This window comes from Pseudophryne corroboree, chromosome 9, assembly GCF_028390025.1.
Source record: "Pseudophryne corroboree isolate aPseCor3 chromosome 9, aPseCor3.hap2, whole genome shotgun sequence".
Taxonomy (NCBI): Eukaryota; Metazoa; Chordata; class Amphibia; order Anura; family Myobatrachidae; genus Pseudophryne; species Pseudophryne corroboree.
Genome location: NC_086452.1, coordinates 457,894,264 through 457,914,715, shown reverse-complemented (window position 1 = coordinate 457,914,715; position 20,452 = coordinate 457,894,264). Strand labels below are relative to the sequence as shown.

Below are 20,452 nucleotides of genomic sequence, written 5' to 3'. Positions count from 1 at the left end.
ATGCCTGGTCTGTTAGGGTGCCTCAAGGAAAGTAACACGTAGCAACCAATCAGAGACCCAGTCTAATCAGTCACGCTACCATTTTACTAAACGTCACACCTGATTGGCCGCTGCGGGTTTCCAGTGCCGTGATGCTGCTTTTCCCTTTTAGAAACTACAGTAACACAGGCAGTGAGGTCAGTCACTGATGAGAGAACACAGAGCCCCCAGTGGCAGAATTAGGAACTACAGTAACACAGGCATACCCCATTGTATAGTCGGTGTTGCACCTGATTGCACTGTGTCATTTCCTCCTGGCAGTTTGTTGAAGTTGAAGGACAGATCACGTCGTTAGTGGATCTGTACCCATCCTTCCTACGGAAGGGATACCGGCGAGAGATCTTCATCGCTATCGTGTGCTTCCTCAGCTATCTGCTGGGGCTCACCATGGTCACACAGGTAAGTAGTTACAGGCGCTGAGTCTCCGCTCTCAGGCTGGCGCATTGCTGAGCGCTGCAGGTTTATCTGAGGCTCATCTGCTGCATCTGTGGGGCCGCAGCGCTACGCGGCAGGGTGTGCGCTACTCCGCGGCCTGGGTAATGTCCTCCTGCCCCTAGGTTTTCATGAATCATCAGAGCTGTGCGGTAATGCAGCTGCTAATGTGTACGCAGCGACCAGGTGAAATTGTGCAGATGCCGCAGCCGTCTGGATCTGGTTGCAGGCTGAGGCGCACCAAAAGCGGTCACGCCCCTGATTTACAATGCTTCCGATTGTCCAGCTCAGCAGCGTTACCTAGGCCTGTCTGTATACAGTAGGTCCGTCTTCTGTTCATGTGCATTGTATTGCTGGTTTGCTGACAGTATATAGTACTGACCCGCATTCCACCATGTATAACGCCCTCTGCTTCTTCTCGTAGGGCGGCATGTACGTCTTCCAGCTGTTTGACTACTACGCAGCTAGTGGGGTGTGCCTCCTGTGGGTGGCATTCTTTGAATGTATTGCTGTGGCCTGGGTTTATGGTAAGTATCACCCTATACAAGGAGAATGAAGAATAATCTAGCTCATAGTAATGTACTCATTGCCGACACGCAGTACCATATTGTGGGATGGACCAATGTCACCCCGTGCATTTACTGCCGACATCAGGGATTCCTGATGAGTTCATGGGCAGCTGGAATCATATGAATATAATCTCCACCTCCTATACTTACTCATTAGCTGTTATTTACATAGCGCACTTTACAATCTATATTCCCTACCACACGTACACACCTACATATACACTGACGTACACACCTACATATACACTGACGTACACGCATACATATACACTGACGTACACACCTACATATACACTGACGTACACGCCTACATATACACTGGGGTTATTTTTTGTTGTCAAAATCCAGTTATCCTACCCCTATGTTTTTGGAGTGTGGAAGTACATACAAACTCCACACAGAGCCTAGGTCAGTAATTTAACTCATTTTTAATCCTCTAGTTCAAGGTTATTCCACATGTGCTGTGGAACTACATATTCCAGCATACCCTGCCACAGTTTTGCTGTTAGGACATGCTGGGATGTATAGTTCCATAGCAGCTGGAGGGTCGCACGTTGACACCCCTGCTCTGGTTTCTATCTCCGGTTACTGTTCTCTGGTGTAACCCTAGTATGCCCGTATACACTGGGGTATTACTATAGAAGTATTTCATTTTGATAAATTTAGCTTTATGGTTATGTTAGTGTAATCACTCCTTATGGCAGGTTATATGGTGACGTATTTCCATATCGATGATCAGTTTTTATGTAGTCTTATATTTTTGTCTGCAGTGAACGTAGTGTGTTTTAATCTATAATGAGAAGTATTGTACATTGCAGGATGTATATTCCCTGTATTGTCTCCCTGCTCTGTGTGTTCTGCACCATTGTATCATGTGCCCCGATGTGTAGTTCCATAATGATCCATGAGACTTACTAGGTTATTATGGAGCTTGTTGGTAACTACCCTCCGCCCGTAGGTAAAGCCATTTTCTCTGACGTCCTAGTGGATGCTGGGAACTCCGTAAGGACCATGGGGGATAGCGGCTCCGCAGGAGACTGGGCACATCTAAAGAAAGCTTTAGGACTATCTGGTGTGCACTGGCTCCTCCCCCTATGACCCTCCTCCAAGCCTCAGTTAGATTTTTGTGCCCGACCGAGCAGGGTGCAATCTAGGGGGCTCTCCTGAGCTTCTTAGATAAAAGTTAGTTTTAGGTTTTTTATTTTCAGTGAGACCTGCTGGCAACAGGCTCACTGCATCGAGGGACTAAGGGGAGAAGAAGCGAACCTGCCTGCTTGCAGCCAGCTTGGGCTTCTTAGGCTACTGGACACCATTAGCTCCAGAGGGATCGAACACAGGCCCAGCCTCGGAGTCCGGTCCCAGAGCCGCGCCGCCGGCCCCCTTACAGAGCCAGAAGCAAGAAGAGGTCCGGAAAATCGGCGGCAGAAGACATCAGTCTTCATCAAGGTAGCGCACAGCACTGCAGCTGTGCACCATTGCTCTTCATGCACACCTCACACTGCGGTCACTGATGGGTGCAGGGCGCTGGGGGGGGGGGGGCCCTGAGCAGCAATATTAACACCTTGGCTGGCAAAAATACATCACATATAACCCCCAGGGCTATATGGATGTACATTAACCCCTGCCAGAATCCATAAAAATGCGGGAGAAAAGTCAGCGAAAAAGGGGCGGAGCTATCTCCTTCAGCACACTGGCGCCATTTTTCCCTCACAGCTCCGTTGGAGGGAAGCTCCCTGGCTCTCCCCTGCAGTTAATACACTACAGAAAGGGTTAAAAAGAGAGGGGGGAGCACAATTTAGGCGCAGTATACAATATATATGCAGCTATAAGGGAAAACACTTTTTTATAGGTGCTATCCCTGTGATATATAGCGCCCTGGTGTGTGCTGGCATACTCTCCCTCTGTCTCCCCAAAGGGCTTTGTGGGGTCCTGTCCTCTATCAGAGCATTCCCTGTGTGTGTGCTGTGTGTCGGTACGGCTGTGTCGACAGGTATGTGGAGGATAATGAGGTGGAGGCGGAGCGAATGCCTGTAAATATGTTGTCACCCCCTGCGGGGTCGACACCGGTGTGGTTGAACTTATGGAAGGATTACGTGAAAGTGTCAACTCCTTACATAAAAGGTCGACGACACGGAACAGCCGGCTACTCAGCTTGTGCCTGTTCCAGCGTCTCAAATGTCATGGGGGGCTCTAAAATCGCCCGCTACCTCAGAGACTCCAGTGTCGACATCGATGAGACTGGTGTACCCTCCAAATAGGTCCACCCGTTACAGGATTGAGGCAATGAAAAATGTATTACACATTTATGATTATACCCCAGGTACCACATAAAAGGGTATTGTGTTTGGTGAGAGAAAACTATTAGTAGTTTTTCCTGCATCTGAGAAATTAAATGAGGTGTGTGAGGAAGAGTGGTCTTCCCCCGGTTAGAAATTGATAATTTCTACAACGGTTATTGGCAGCGTACCCTTTCCCGCCAGAGGATAGGTCACGCGGGGAAACACCCCATAGGGTAGATACAGCGCTTACACGCTTATCGGAAAAGGTGGCACTACCGTCTCCGGGTACGGCCGCCCTGAAGGAACCTGCTGATAGAAAGCAGGAGGTTACCCTATAAGATATGGTCACACACTAGGGCATTATATTGCGACCAGCCGTTGCTTCGGCATGGATTTGCAGTGCTCCCGCTGCGTGGTCAGATTCCCTGTCGGAAAATAACTATGGATAGGGACAATATTTTGCTGAAAATAGAGCATATAAAAGACGTGGTCTTATACATGCGTGATGCACAGAGGGATATTTGCCGGCTGGCATCAAAAATAAGCGCTAGGTCCATTGCCGCCAGACGGGGGTTATGGACTTGGCAATGGTCAGGCGATGCCGACTCGAATCGGCACATGGAAGTTGCCCTATAAGGGGGTAAAACTGTTTGGGGATAGTTTTTCAGACCTCGTTTCCACAGCTACTGCTGGGAAATTGATTTTTTTGCCACAGGCTACCCCACAACAAAAGAAAGCACCGTATCATCAAGTACAGTCCTTTCGGCCCCAGAAAAGCAAGAGGGCTAGAGGCTCATCCTTTCTGCCGAGAGGCAAAGGTAGAGGAAAAAGCTGCAACACACAGGTAGTTCCCAAGAGCAGAAGTCCTCCCTGCGTCCGGTAGGTCCACAGCATGGTGCTGGGGCTGCTCAGGCGGACCCGGGTACGGTGGGGGCCCGTCTCAGATATTTCAGCGGACAGTGGGCTCTCTCACATGGATCCCTGGGTCCTTCAAGTAGTATCTCAGGGGTACAGGCTGGAGTTCGAGACGTTCTTCCCCCCGCCGTTTCCTAAAATCTGCCTTACCGGCACCTCCCTCTGCCAGGGAGACGGTGTTGGTGGATATTCAACACTATAATCACAACAAGTGATTGTCAAGGTGCCCCTCCTTCAGCAAGGAAGGGGTTACTATTCCACGGTGGTTGTGGTACCGCAACGGTTCGGTGAGACCCATCTTGAAATTAAAATACTTGAACTTTTATATCAGAAGATTCAAGTTCAAGATGGAATCGCTCAGGGCGGTTATTACGAGCCTGGACGAGGGGGATTACAGGGTCTCCCTGGACATCAAGGATGCGTACCTGCATGTCCCCATTTACCCCCCTCACCAGGAGTACCTCAGATATGTGGTACAGGACTGTCACTATCAGTTCCAGACGCGGCCGTTGGAGTTGTCCACGGCACCGAAGGTCTTTACCTAGGTAATGGCCGAAGTGATGATACTCCTTCGCAAGAAGGAAGTTTTTATTATCCCGTACTTGGACGATCTCCTGATAAAGGCGAGGTCCAAAGAACAGTTGGTAGTGGGGGTAGCACTCTCTCGGGAAGTGCTACAACAGCACGACTGGATTCTCAATATTCCAAAGTCACAGCTGGTCCCGACGACACGTCTTCTGTTCCTGGGAATGTTTCTGAACGCAGACCAGAAAAGAGTGTTTCTTCCAGTGGAAAAAGCCGAGGAGTTGTCATCTCTAGTCAGAGACATCCTAAAACCAGGACAGGTGTCGGTACATCAATGCACACGAGTCCTGGGAAAAATGGTAGCTTCGTAAGAAGCATAATTCCATTCGGAAGACTCCACGCAAGGACGTTCCAGTGGGACCTGTGGGACTAATGGTCCGGGTCCCATCTACAGATACAACAGCGGATAACCCTGTCAGCAAGAAACAGGTTGTCGCTGCTGTGGTGGCTGCAGAGGGCTCATCTACTAGAGGGCCGCAGATTCGGAATACAGGACTGGGTCCTGGTGACCACGGATGCCAGCCTTCGGGGCTGGGGTGCAGTCACACAGGGAAGAAATTTCCAAGGAGAATTCGCTTTACATAAATATTCTGCAGCTAAGGGCCATTTACAATGCCCTAAGCCAAGCAAGGCCCCTGCTTCAGAACCAGCCGGTACTGATCCAATCAGACGACATCACGGCGGTCGCCCATGTAAACAGACAGGGCGGCACAAGAAGCAGGATGGCGATGGCAGAAGCCACAAGGATTCTCCGATGGGCGACCTACACCCAGGAGAATGGGGACTTCATCCAGAAGTTTTCCAAATGCGGGTAAACCGTTGGGAATGACCACGGGTGGACATGATGGCGTCCCGCCTCAACAAGAAGTTGAAAAGATATTGCGCCAGGTCAAGGGACCCTCAGGCGATCGCTGGGGACGCTCTAGTGCCACCGTGGGTGTACCAGTCGGTTTATGTGTCTCCTCCTCTACCTCTCATACCCAAGGTACTGAGAATAATAAGAAGGCGAGGAGTGAAAACCATACTCGGGGTTCCGGATTGGCCATGAAGAGCTTGGTACCCGGAACTTCAAGAGATGCTGGCAGAGGACCCTTGGACTCTGCCGCTCAGACAAGACCTGCTGCAGCAGGGACCCTGTCTGTTCCAAGACTTACCGCGGCTGCGTTTGACGGCATGGCGGTAGAACACCGGATCCTAAAGGAAAAGGGTATTCCGAAGGAAGTCATCCCTACCCTGATCATAGCCAGGAAGGATGTCACCGCAAGACATTATCGCCGCGTTTGGCGAAAATTTGTTGCTTGGTGGGAGGCCATGAAGGCCCCGACGGAGGAATTTCAACTATGTCGATTCCTGCACTTCCTGCAAGCAGGGGTGACGTTTGGGCCTCAAATTGGGGTCCATCAAGGTCCAGATTTCGGCTCTGTCGATTTTCTTCCAGAAAGAACTGGCTTCACTGCCTGAAGTTCAGACTTTGGTTAAAGGAGTACTACATATTCAGCCTCCTTTTGTGCCTCCTGTGGCACTTTTTGGATCTCAACGTGGTGTTGGATTTCCTAAAGTCGCATTGGTTGAGCCACTTAAAACCATGGAGCTAAAGTATCTTGCGTGGAAAGTGGTCATGCTGTTGGCCTTGGCCAGGCGTGTGTCAGAATTGGCGGCTTTGTCATGTAAAAGGCCTTATCTGATTTTCTATATGGATAGGGCAGAGTTGAGGACTCGTCCTCAGTTTCTCCCGAAGGTGGTCTCAGGTTTTCACTTGAACCAACCTATTGTGGTGCCTGCGGCTACTGGGGACTTGGAGGATTCCAAGTTGCTGGACGTAGTCAGGGCCCTGAAAATTTTATTTCTCTAACGTCCTAGTGGATGCTGGGGACTCCGTCAGGACCATGGGGAATAGCGGGCTCCGCAGGAGACAGGGCACATCTAAAAAGCTTTTTAGGTCACATGGTGTGTACTGGCTCCTCCCCCTATGACCCTCCTCCAAGCCTCAGTTAGGTTTTTGTGCCCGTCCGAGAAGGGTGCAAACTGGATGGCTCTCTTAAGGAGCTATTTAGTAAAGTTTTTTTTTAGGTTTCTAATCAGTGATTCCTGCTGGCGACAGGATCACTGCAACGAGGGACTTAGGGGAGAGACTGGCAACTCACCTGCGTGCAGGAGGATTGAAGTCTTAGGCTACTGGACACTGAGCTCCAGAGGGAGTCGGAACACAGGTCAGCCTGGGGTTCGTCCCGGAGCCGCGCCGCCGATCCCCCTTACAGACGCTGAAGAAAGACGGCGGAACGGAGGTCCGGAAACAGGCGGCAGAAGACTTCACAGTCTTCAGAGAGGTAGCGCACAGCACTGCAGCTGTGCGCCATTGTTGTCACACGGCTCACTGACACGGTCACGGAGGGTGCAGGGCGCTGCTGGGGGCGCCCTGGGCAGCAATATAAATACCTATTTGGCAAATAAATACATCACATATAGCCATTAAGGCTATATGTATGTATTTTAACCCAGGCCAGTTATTAAAAAACCGGGAGGAAAAGCCCACCGAAAAGGGGGCGGAGCTTATTCCCCTCAGCACTCAGCGCCATTTTCCTGATCAGCTCCGCTGGTGAGGAAGGCTCCCACTCTCCCCTGCACTGCACTACAGAAACAGGGTTAAAAGAGAAGGGGGGCATAAATTGGCGATATAATGATATATTAAGAGCGCATATATAGAAACAACACCTTCTAGGGTTGTTATATACATTATAGCGCTTTTGGTGTGTGCTGGCAAACTCTCCCTCTGTCTCCCCAAAGGGCTAGTGGGTCCTGTCCTCTATCAGAGCATTCCGTGTGTGTGTGCTGTATGTCGGTACGTGTGTGTCGACATGTATGAGGAAAATGTTGGTGAGGAGGCGGAGCAAATTGCCTGTAATGTTGATGTCACTCTCTAGGGAGTCGACACCGGAATGGATGGTCTACTTATGGAATTACGTGATAATGTCAACACGCTGCAAGACGGTTGACGACATGAGATGGCCGGCGGACAAATTAGTACCGGTCCAGGCGTCTCAGACACCGTCAGGGGCTTGTAAAAACGCCCATTTACCTCAGTCGGTCGACAGACACAGACATGGACACTGACCCCAGTGTCGACGGTGAAGAAACATACGTAATTTTCCTTTAGGGCCACGAGTTACATGTTAAGGGCAATGAAGGAGCTGTTACATATTTCTGATACTACAAGTACCACAAATAAGGGTATTTTGTAGGGTGTGAATAAACTACTTGTAGTTTTGCCTGAATCAGATAAATTAAATGAAGTGTGTGATGATACGTGGGGTTCCTCCGATAGAAAGTTATGGGCGGTATACCCTTTCCCGCCAGAAGTAAGGGCGAGTTGGGAAACACACCTTAGGGTGGATAAGGCGCTCACACGCTTATAAAAACATGGCGTTACCGTCTCTAGATACGGCCGCCCTCAAGAAGCCAGCTGATAGGAAGCTGAAAAATATCATGACAGTATATACACACATACTGGTGTTATACTACGACCAGCAATCGCCTCAGCCTGGATGTGCAGCGCTGAGGGGGCTTGGTCGGATTTCCTGACTGAAAATTTTGATACCCTTGACAGGGACAAGATTTTATTGACTATAGAGCATTTTAAGGATGCATTTCTATATATGCGTGATGCGCAGAGGGATATTTGCATTCTGGCATCAAGAGTAAATGTGATTTACATATCTGCCAGACGAAGACACGACAGTGGTCAGGTGAGGCAGATTCCAGACGGCATGTGGAAGTATTGCCGTATAAAGGGGCGGTCCATCGGACCTGGTGGCCATGGCAACAGCTGAAAAATCCACTTTTTGTTACCCCGAATCACATATCGGCAAAAAAGGACACAGTCTTTTCAGTCTCAGTCCTTTCGTCCCCATAGGGGCAGGCGGGCAAAGGCCAGTCATATCTGCCCAGGGGTAGAGGAAAGGGAAGAAGACTGCAGCAAGCAGCCCATTCCCAGGAACAGAAGCCCCTCACAGCTTCTGCCAAGTCCGCAGCATAACGCTGGGGCCGTACAAGCGGACTCAGGTGCGGTAGGGGGTCATCTCAAGAGTTTCAGTACGCAGGGGGCTCACTCGCAAGGGAACTCCGGGATCCTACATGTAGTATCCCAGGTGTACATTGGAAATTCGAGACATCTCCCCCTCACACAATTCACAGGCTGTATTCCCAGCAGGTGATAATCAAAGTACCCCTCTTACAACATGGAAGGGGGTAGTATCCCACACTATATTGTGGTACTGAAGCCAACCGGCTCGGTGAGATCTGAAATATTTGAACACTTACATACAAGCGTTCAAATCAAGATGGAGTCACTCAGAGCAGTGATAGCGAACCAGGAAGAAGGGGACGATATGGTGTCACTGGATATCAGGGACGCTTACCTACAGGTCCAAATTTGCCCTTCTCACCAAGGGTACTTCAGGTTCCTGGTACAGAACTGTCACTATCAGTTCAGACGCTGCCGTTTGGGTTGTCCACGGCGCCCCGGGTCTTTACCAAGGTAATGGCCGGAATGATGATTTTTCTTAAAAGGAAACATGGACGCTTTCCTGATAAGGGCAAGGTCCAGAGAACAGTTGGAGGTCGGAGTAGCACTATCTTAAGTAGTTCTACGTCAGCACGAGTGGATTCTAAATATTCCAAAATCGCAGCTTTTTCCGATGACACGTCTACTGTTCATAGGGATGATTCTGGACACAGTCCAGAAAAACGTGTTTCTCCCAGTGGAGAAAGCCAGGGAGTTCTCCGAGCTAATCGGGATCCTCCTAAAACCAGGAAAAGTGTCAGTGCATCATTGCACAAGAGTCCTGGTAAAAATGGTGGCTTATTACGAAGCAATTCCATTCGGCAGATTTCCCGCAAGAACTCTTCGGTGGGATCTGCTGGACAAATGGTCCGGATCGCATCCTCAGATGCATCAGCGGATAACCCTATATCCAAGGACAAGGGTGTCTCTCCTGTGGTGATTACAGAGTGCTCATCTTCTAGAGGGCCGCAGATTTGGCATTCAGGATTGGATGCCGGTGACCACGGAGGCCAGCCTGAGAGGCTGGAGAACAGTCACACAGGGGGGGAAAAAAAAAAAAAAAAAAAAAAAAAAAATTTCCAGGGAAGTGTGATTAAGTCTGGAGAATTCTCTCTGCATAAATAAGCTTAGAGCAAATTTATAAGGCTCTAAACTTAGCAAGACCTCTGCTTCAAGGTCAGCCGGTATTGATCCAGTGGGATAACATCACGGCAGTCGCCCACGTAAACAGAAAGGGCGGCACAAGAAGCAGGAGGGCAGTGACAAAACTGCAAGGATTTTTCGCTAGGCGGAAAATCATGTGATAGCACTGTCAGCAGTGTTCTTTCCGGGAGTGGACGACTGGGAAGCAGACTTCCTCAGCAGGCATGACCTCCACCCGGGAGAGTGGAAACTTCATAGGGAAGTTTTTCAGCATGATTGTGGACCGTTGGCAAAGACCAAAGGTGGACATGATAGCGTCCCGCCCGAAAAACGGGACAGGTATTCCGCCAGGTCATGAGACCTTCAGGCGATAGCTGTGGATGTTCTGGTAACACCGTGGGTGTACCAGTCAGTGTATGGGTTCCCTCCTCTGTTTCTCATAACCAAGGTATTGAGAATTATAAGACATAGAGGAGTATGAACTATACTAGTGGCTCCGGATGGGCCAAGAGGGACTTGGTACCCGGAGCTTCAAGAGATGCTCACAGAGGACTAAGGGCCTGGGGAGCTAAGAAGGGACTTGCTTCAGCAAGTACCATGTCTTTTCCAAGAATTACCGCGGCTGCGTTTGACGGCATGGCGGTTGAATACCGGATTCTGAAGGGAAAAAAGGCATTCCATAAGAGGTCATACCTACCTTGGTCAAAGCCAGGAAGGAGGTGACCGCACAACGTCATCACCACATGTGGTGAAAATATGTTGCGTGGGTAAGGCCAGGAAGGCTCCACGAAGGAAATTCAACTAGGTCGATTCTGCACTTCCTGAAAACAGGAGTGTTTTGAGTCTCAAATTGGGGTTCATTAAGATTTAAATTTCGGCCCTGTAGATTTTCTTCCAGAAAAAATTGACTTCAGTTCCTGAAGTCCAGATTGTAAAGGGTGTATTCCATATACAGTTCTTTTGTGCCTCTAGGGGCACCGTGAGATCTCAACATAGTGTTGGGATTCCTTAAAATCATATTGGTTTGAACCGCTCAAATCTGTGGATTTGAAATATCTCACATGGAAAGTGACCATGCTGTTGACCAATATCTCACATGGAAAGTGACCATGTTGTTAGTCCTGGCCTCGGCCAGGCGATTGTCAAAAAGAATGGGCGGTTTTGTTTTACAAAAGCCCATATTAGAATTTTCCATTTGAACAGGGCAGAACTGGGACTCGTCTCCAGTTTCTTCCTAAAGGGGTGTCAGCGTTGTCACCTGAAACAACCTATTGTGGTGCCTGCGGCTACTGGGGACTTGGAGGACTCCAAGTTACTAGACGTTGTCAGGGCCCTAAAAATATATATATATATATATATATATATATATATATATAGTTAGGACGGCTGGAGTCAGAAAGTCTGACTTGCTGTTTATATTGTATGCACCCAACAAGCTGGGTGCTCCTGCTTCTAAGCAGTCTATTGCACGCTAGATTTGTAGTACAATTCAGCTTGCACATTCTGTGGCAGGCCTGCCACAGCCGAAATATGTAGATGCCCATTCCACAAGGAAGGTGGCCTCATCCTGGGCGGCTGCCCGAGGAGTCTCGGCATTATAACTTTGCCGAGCAGCTACGTGGTCAGGGGAGAACACGTTTGTAAAATTTTACAAATTTGATACTCTGGCTAAAGAGGACCTGGAGTTCTCTCATTCGGTGCTGCAGAGTCATCCGCACTCTCCCGCCCGTTTGGGAGCTTTGGTATAATCCCCATGGTCCTGACGGAGTCCCCAGCATCCACTAGGACGTTAGAGAAAATAAGAATTTACTTACCGATAATTCTATTTCTCGTAGTCCGTAGTGGATGCTGGGCGCCCATCCCAAGTGCGGATTGTCTGCAATGCTTGTACATAGTTATTGTTACAAAAATCGGGTTATTACTATTGTTGTGAGCCATTTTTTCAGAGGCTACTTCGTTTTGTTATCATACTGTTAACTGGGTTCAGATCACAAGTTGTACGGTGTGATTGGTGTGGCTGGTATGAGTCTTACCCGGGATTCAAGATCCTTCCTTATTGTGTACGCTCGTCCGGGCACAGTACCTAACTGAGGCTTGGAGGAGGGTCATAGGGGGAGGAGCCAGTACACACCATGTGACCTAAAAAGCTTTTTAGATGTGCCCTGTCTCCTGCGGAGCCCGCTATTCCCCATGGTCCTGACGGAGTCCCCAGCATCCACTACGGACTACGAGAAATAGAATTATCGGTAAGTAAATTCTTATTTTTTCCAGGACGGCTGGAGTCAGGAAAACTGACTCGCTGTTTATCCTGATGGCACCCAACAAGCTGGGTGCTCCTGCTTCTAAGCAGTCTATTGCGCGCTGGATTTGTAGCACTATTCAGCTGGCGCATTCTGCGGTAGGATTACCGCAGCCTAAATCAATAAAAGCCCATTCCACAAGGACGGTGGGCTCATCTTGGGCGGCTGCCCGAGGGGTCTCGGCTTTACAACTTTGCCGAGCAGCTACTTGGTCAGGGGCAAACACGTTTGCAAAATTCTACGAAATTGATACCCTGGCTGAGGAGGACCTGGAGTTCTCTCATTCGGTGCTGCAGAGTCATCCGCACTCTCCCGCCCGTTTGGGAGCTTTGGTATAATCCCCATGGTCCTTACGGAGTTCCCAGCATCCACTAGGACGTCAGAGAAAATAAGAATTTACTTACCGATAATTCTATTTCTCGTAGTCCGTAGTGGATGCTGGGCGCCCATCCCAAGTGCGGATTGTCTGCAATACTTGTACATAGTTATTGTTAACTAATCGGGTTCTTGTTGTGAGCCATCTATTCAGAGGCTCCTCTGTTATCATGCTGTTAACTGGGTTTCATATCACAAGTTGTACGGTGTGATTGGTGTGGCTGGCATGAGTCTTACCCGGGATTCAAAATCCTTCCTTATTGTGTACGCTCGTCCGGGCACAGTATCCTAACTGAGGCTTGGAGGAGGGTCATAGGGGGGAGGAGCCAGTGCACACCAGATAGTCCTAAAGCTTTCTTTAGATGTGCCCAGTCTCCTGCGGAGCCGCTATCCCCCATGGTCCTTACGGAGTTCCCAGCATCCACTACGGACTACGAGAAATAGAATTATCGGTAAGTAAATTCTTATTTTCTGACCCCGCTACTTGGCCCATGAGCTAATCATCCAGATCTTCCTGTGTGCGGACACATCTGCACTCTTATGCCATGTTAGCTTACCGTTCCCCCTCCAGATGGGTGGGGGTCCCTCACCTTCCGATGCCTCCACTGCAAGATCCTGGTTCTCCCGAATTATCCCTTGTGCTGAGCTCCTTATTATGATTGCAGAGAGTCACCCACAACACTCTGTGTCCCTCCCGCATACAGGTGCTGATAGGTTTTACCAGGACATTGAGGATATGATCGGGTACAAGCCGGGACCGTGGATGAAGTGGAGCTGGTGTGTAATTACTCCTGTTCTCTGTGCGGTGAGTGCTTCTGTATAGAGTCTAGTGGAGGTGGCCATCTGCAATGTCCCCTATCTGTGTATTAGGAACTAGCAAAAAAGGAGGGGAAGTACTTAGCTTCAGAGAGAGATAAAGTACCAGCCATGCAGCTCCTGCCATGTTATAGGCTGGGTTTGAAAAATGACAGTTATGTGCGGATTGGTTGATACTTTACTTTTAGCGGAAACAGGGCAACCGCATGCACTGTGGACCTGTAGACAGTATTGCAGCCCATTCAGAGGTGAGCGTAAGCAAAGATCCATCGCGTTCAGACAGATCCCTTGCACCCAAGTTAGCGATGGCGGAACAAATGCGCACTGCGGCTTGACTAGCGGATGTATAGCGGTGGTACAGCCGACTGAATATAGGCAGAAGTCCACATCTGTTTTCAGGTGCAAAAGGCGGCTGTGAATTGGGCCCATTGTACAGAGATACTTTATACTTCTGTATCTCTAATGTATTATAAACTGCAGGCCATTAATGATAGAATGAGTTACAGCTACCGTATTATGGTGGTCATTCCGAGTTGATCGCTAGCTGCAGTTGTTTGCAGCGCAGCAATCAGGCTAAAAAATGGCAGCTCTGCACATGCGTATGCGGCGCAATGCGCACGCGCGTCCTAGGAGCACAACGAACGATGTCGTTTTGCACAAGGTCTAGCAAAGCATTTCAGTCGCACTGGTGGCCGCAGAGTGATTGACAGGAAGTGGGCGTTTCTGGGTGTCATCTGACCGTTTTCAGGGAGTGTTCGGAAAAACGCAGGCGTGGCAGGAAAAGCGCAGGCGTGACTGGGCGAACGCTGGGTGGGTTTGTGACATCAAAACAGGAACTGAACAGTCTGAAGTCATCGCAAGCGCTGAGTAGGTTTTGAGCTACTCTGAAACTACACAAAAATATCTTGTAGCCGCTCTACGATCCATTCGTTCGCACTTCTGCCAAGCTAAAAGACACTCCCAGTGGGAGGCGGCATAGCGTTTGCACGGCTGCTAAAAACTGCTAGCGAGCGATCAACTCGGAATGACCCCCTATATAAGAGGGTTTCTTTATATAGCCTGCAGTGGAAGTCCTCTAACCTCTATGACCCTGATCTCTGTTCTCTGTTTTAGGGCTGCTTCGTCTTCTCTTTAGCCAAATACACCCCGCTCACCTACAACAAGTATTACACGTATCCAGACTGGGCCATTGGGGTCGGCTGGGCTCTGGCTCTGTCCTCCATGCTCTGTATCCCGCTGGTCGTGGTGTATCAGATTGCTCGCTCAGAGGGGCCGCTGATTGAGGTATGGGAAGAATGGTCGCTTAGATATGACACTACTGTACATTGAATATTGGGTGTAAGGAAGAGATGAATGGTGCATACACACTCACTGTAACCTGGATGGTGTGGGAAATCAGCCATGTACAGCGTAATGAGACACTTTAGGTTTATTCATAGTATATTATTCATGCAGGGAGACTGATAACAGAGAGCAGTAACTAGTTTGTACTTTGGTATATGGGACGTATACAGTTTATACATTGATTAAACAAATGAATGGTCATAACTGGTTTCTTTTTCATAGCTAAGATCCCAAATGTCGGCGCGCCATTGTTCTAGGAGCCCACAAGCACCATAGTGATATAATATGTATATATGACAATCATGGACCCCAATATTAGACCTAAGAACCCAACCTAGGAACAGGTTACTTTCTTTTGAGTTAAACCATTCTAGGAGGAGTGTGTAGCTAACGGCACCCCAGCTTGTTGACCAGAAAAAATAAGAATTTACTCACCGGTAATTCTATTTCTCGTAGTCCGTAGTGGATGCTGGGAACTCCGTAAGGACCATGGGGAATAGCGGGCTCCGAAGGAGGCTGGGCACTCTAGAAAGATTTATGACTACCTGGTGTGCACTGGCTCCTCCCACTATGACCCTCCTCCAAGCCTCAGTTAGGACACCGTGCCCGGACGAGCAGACATAATAAGGAAGGATTTAGAATCCCGGGTAAGACTCTTACCGGCCACACCAATCACACCGTACAACTCGTGATACTATATCCAGTTTGACAGTATGAAAACAATTGAGCCTCTCAACAGATGGCTCAACAATAACCCTTTAGTTAACAATAACTATTTACAAGTATTGCAGACAATCCGCACTTGGGATGGGCGCCCAGCATCCACTACGGACTACGAGAAATAGAATTACCGGTGAGTAAAATCTTATTTTCTCCGACGTCCTAGTGGATGCTGGGAACTCCGTAAGGACCATGGGGATTATACCAAAGCTCCCAAACGGGCGGGAGAGTGCGGATGACTCTGCAGCACCGAATGAGAGAACTCCAGGTCCTCCTCAGCCAGGGTATCAAATTTGTAGAATATAGCAAACGTGTTTGCCCCTGACCAAGTAGCTGCTCGGCAAAGTTGTAAAGCCGAGACCCCTCGGGCAGCCGCCCAAGATGAGCCCACGTTCCTTGTGGAATGGGCATTCACAGATTTTGGCTGTGGCAGGCCTGCCACAGAATGTGCAAGCTGAATTGTACTACAAATCCAGCGAGCAATAGACTGCTTAGAAGCAGGAGCACCCAGCTTGTTGGGTGCATACAGGATAAACAGCGAGTCAGATTTTCTGACTCCAGCCGTCCTGGAAACATATTTTCAGGGCCCTGACAACGTCTAGCAACTTGGAGTCCTCCAAATCCTTAGTAGCCGCAGGTACCACAATAGGCTGGTTCAGGTGAAACGCTGACACCACCTTAGGGAGAAATTGGGGACGAGTCCTCAATTCCGCCCTATCCATATGGAAAATCAGATAAGGGCTTTTACATGATAAAGCCGCCAATTCTGACACTCGCCTGGCTGAAGCCAAGGCCAATAACATGACCACTTTCCACGTGAGATATTTCAGATCCACGGTTTTTAGTGGCTCAAACCAATGTGATTTTAAGAAGCTCAACATCACGTTGAGATCCCAAGGTGCCACAGGAGGCACAAATGGGGGCTGAATATGCAGCACTCCTTTCACAAATGTCTGAACTTCAGGTACTGAAGCTAGTTCTTTTTTAAAGAAAATCGACAGAGCCGAGATCTGTACTTTAATGGAGCCTAGTTTTAGGCCCATATTCACTCCTGCTTGCAGGAAATGCAGAAATCGACCTAGTTGAAATTCCTCTGTTGGGGCCTTTTTGGCCTCGCACCATGCAACATATTTCCGCCATATGCGGTGATAATGCTTTGCCGTAACATCTTTCCTGGCCTTAATAAGCGTAGAAATGACTTCTTCCGGAATACCCTTTTCCTTTAGGATCCGGTGTTCAACCGCCATGCCGTCAAACGCAGCCGCGGTAAGTCTTGGAACAGACAGGGCCCCCTGCTGTAGCAGGTCCTGTCTGAGCGGTAGAGGCCACGGGTCCTCTGAGAGCATCTCTTGAAGTTCCGGGTACCACGCTCGTCTTGGCCAATCCGGAACCACGAGAATGGTGTTTACTCCTCTCTTTCTTATTATTCTCAATACCTTTGGTATGAGAGGCAGAGGAGGGAAAACATAAACCGACTGGTACACCCACGGTGTCACTAGAGCGTCCACAGCTACCGCCTGAGGGTCCCTTGACCTGGCGCAATATCTTTTTAACTTTTTGTTGAGGCGGGACGCCATCATGTCCACCTGTGGTTTTTCCCAACGGTTTACCAGCATCTGAAAGACTTCTGGATGAAGTCCCCACTCTCCCGGGTGGAGGTCGTGTCTGCTGAGGAAGTCTGCTTCCCAGTTGTCCACTCCCGGAATGAACACTGCTGACAGTGCTAGTACATGATTCTCCGCCCATCGGAGAATTTTTGTGGCTTCTGCCATCGCCATCCTGCTTCTTGTGCCGCCCTGTCGATTTACATGGGCGACTGCCGTGATGTTGTCTGACTGGATCAGTACCGGCTGGTGTAGAAGCAGGGATTTTGCTTGACTTAGGGCATTGTAGATGGCCCTTAGTTCCAGAATATTTATGTGAAGGGAAGTCTCCTGACTCGACCATAGTCCTTGGAAGTTTCTTCCCTGTGTGACTGCCCCCCAGCCTCGAAGGCTGGCATCCGTGGTCACCAGGACCCAGTCCTGTATGCCGAATCTGCGGCCCTCTAGAAGATGGGCACTCTGCAGCCACCACAGTAGAGACACCCTGGTTCTTGGAGACAGGGTTATCAAGCGATGCATCTGAAGATGCGATCCGGACCACTGGTCCAACAGGTCCCACTGAAAGATTCTGGCATGGAACCTGCCGAAGGGAATTGCTTCGTAAGAAGCCACCATCTTTCCCAGGACCCGCGTGCAGCGATGCACTGATACCTGTTTTGGTTTCAGGAGGTCTCTGACTAGAGATGACAACTCCCTGGCTTTCTCCTCCGGGAGAAACACTTTCTTCTGGACTGTATCCAGAATCATACCCAGGAACAGTAGCCGTGTCGTCGGAACCAGCTGTGACTTTGGGATATTCAGAATCCAGCCGTGCTGGTGCAGCACCTCCTGAGATAGTGCTACTCCCACCAACAACTGTTCCTTGGACCTCGCTTTTATTAGGAGATCGTCCAAGTACGGGATAATTAAAACACCCTTTCTTCGAAGGAGTATCATAATTTCCGCCATAACCTTGGTGAATACCCTCGGTGCCGTGGACAGTCCAAACGGCAGCGTCTGGAATTGGTAATGGCAATCCTGTACCACAAATCTGAGGTACTCCTGGTGAGGATGGTAAATGGGGACATGCAAGTAAGCATCCTTGATGTCCAGGGATACCATGTAATCCCCCTCGTCCAGGCTTGCAATAACCGCCCTGAGCGATTCCATCTTGAACTTGAATTTCTTTATGTACGTGTTCAAGGATTTTAAATTTAGAATGGGTCTCACCGAACCGTCCGGTTTCGGTACCACAAATAGTGTGGAATAATAACCCCGGCCTTGTTGAAGTAGGGGTACCTTGATTATCACCTGCTGGGAATACAGCTTGTGAATTGCCGCTAGCACCGCCTCCCTGTCTGAGGGAGCAAATCGGCAAGGCAGATTTTAGGAACCGGTGGGGTGGGGACGCCTCGAATTCCAGCTTGTACCCCTGAGATACTATTTGCAGGATCCAGGGATCCACCTGTGAGCGAACCCACTGATCGCTGAAATTTTTGAGGCGACCCCCCACCGTACCAGGCTCCGCCTGTGGAGCCCCACCGTCATGCGGCAGACTTGGACGAAGAAGCGGGGGAGGACTTTTGCTCCTGGGAACCTGCTGTTTGTTGCAGCCTTTTTCCTCTGCCTCTGGACAGAAAGGACCCGCCTTTTCCACGCCTGTTTTTCTGGGTCCGAAAGGACTGAACCTGATAAAACGGCGCCTTCTTAGGCTGTGAGGGGACATGGGGTAAAAATGCTAACTTCCCAGACGTTGCTGTGGAAACTAGGTCCGAGAGACCATCCCCAAATAATTCCTCACCCTTATATGGTAACACTTCCATGTGCTTTTTTGAATCTGCATCTCCTGTCCACTGGCGAGTCCATAAGCCTCTCCTAGCAGAAATGGACAATGCACTTACTTTAGATGCCAGTCGGCAGATTTCCCTTTGTGCATCTCTCATATATAAGACTGAGTCTTTTATATGGTCTATGGTTAACAGGATCGTGTCTCTGTCTAATGTGTCAATATTTTCTGACAGTTTATCTGACCACGCAGCGGCAGCACTGCACATCCAAGCTGACGCAATAGCTGGCCTAAGTATAATGCCTGTGTGTGTATATACAGACTTCAGGATCACCTCCTGCTTTCTATCAGCAGGTTCCTTGAGGGCGGCCGTATCCGGAGACGGTAGTGCCACCTTTTTAGACAAACGTGTGAGCGCTTTATCCACCCTAGGAGGTGTTTCCCAACGTGACCTATCCTCTGGCGGGAAAGGGAACGCCATTAGTACCTTCTTAGGAATTACCAATTTTTTATCAGGGAAAGCCCACGCTTCTTCACACACTTCATTTAATTCCTCTGACGGGGGAAAAACTACGGGTAGTTTTTTCTCCCCAAACATAATACCCTTTTTAGTGGTACCTGTATTTATATCAGAAATGTGTAACACCTCTTTCATTGCCTCAATCATGCAGTGAATGGCCTTAGTGGGCATCAGGTTAGACTCATCGTCGTCGACACTGGTGTCAGTATCAGTGTCGACATCTGGGTCTGCTTGAGGTAGCGGGCGTTTTAGAGCCCCTGACGACCCATGCGACGCCTGGGCAGGCACGAGCTGAGAAGTCGGCTGTCCCACATTTGGCATGTCGTCGATTTTCTTATATAAGGAGTCTATACGTGCACTCATTACTTTCCATAAGCCCATCCACTCAGGTGTCTGCCCCGCAGGGGGTGACATCCCTTCTAAAGGCATCTGCTCCGCCTCCACATCATTATCCTCATCAAACATGTCGACACAGCCGTACCGACACACCGCACACACACAAGGAATGCTCCGAATGAGGACAGGACCCACAAAAGCCCTTTGGGGGGACAGAGTGAGAGTATGCCAGCACACACCAGAGCGCTATATAATGCAGGGACTAACTGAGTTATGTCCCCTATAGCTGCTTTTTATAATATATATATATATATATATATATATATATATATATTGCGCCTAAATTTAGTGCCCCCCCTCTCTGTTTTTACCCTGTTCTGAAGTGTAGACTGCAGGGGAGAGCCAGGGAGCTTCCTTCCAGCGGATCTGTGAAGGAGAAATGGCGCCAGTGTGTCTGAGGGAGATAGCTCCGCCCCTTTTCCGCAGCCTATTCTCCCGCTTTTTCCTGGATTCTGGCAGATGTATTTACCACATATATAGCCTCTGGGGCTATATATTGTGGTATTTTGCCAGCCAAGGTGTTTTTTATTGCTGCTCAGGGCGCCCCCCCCCAAGCGCCCTGCACCCTCAGTGACCGGAGTGTGAAGTGT

At 49.3% G+C, this 20,452-nt stretch overlaps 1 protein-coding gene across 2 annotated transcripts in view; it reads left to right on the top strand.

Annotated features, from left to right (window-relative positions):
* The window catches only part of SLC6A6 (solute carrier family 6 member 6), a 120,748-nt gene that overhangs the window by 94,436 nt on the left and 5,860 nt on the right, over nucleotides 1-20,452 (top strand). For both annotated transcript variants that reach the window (XM_063941252.1, XM_063941253.1), the window contains exons 10-13: nucleotides 301-438; nucleotides 896-998; nucleotides 13,402-13,502; nucleotides 14,627-14,797. In XM_063941252.1, coding sequence (XP_063797322.1) covers nucleotides 301-438; nucleotides 896-998; nucleotides 13,402-13,502; nucleotides 14,627-14,797 — 513 coding nt within the window. The remainder of the gene's footprint in view (nucleotides 1-300; nucleotides 439-895; nucleotides 999-13,401; nucleotides 13,503-14,626; nucleotides 14,798-20,452) is intronic.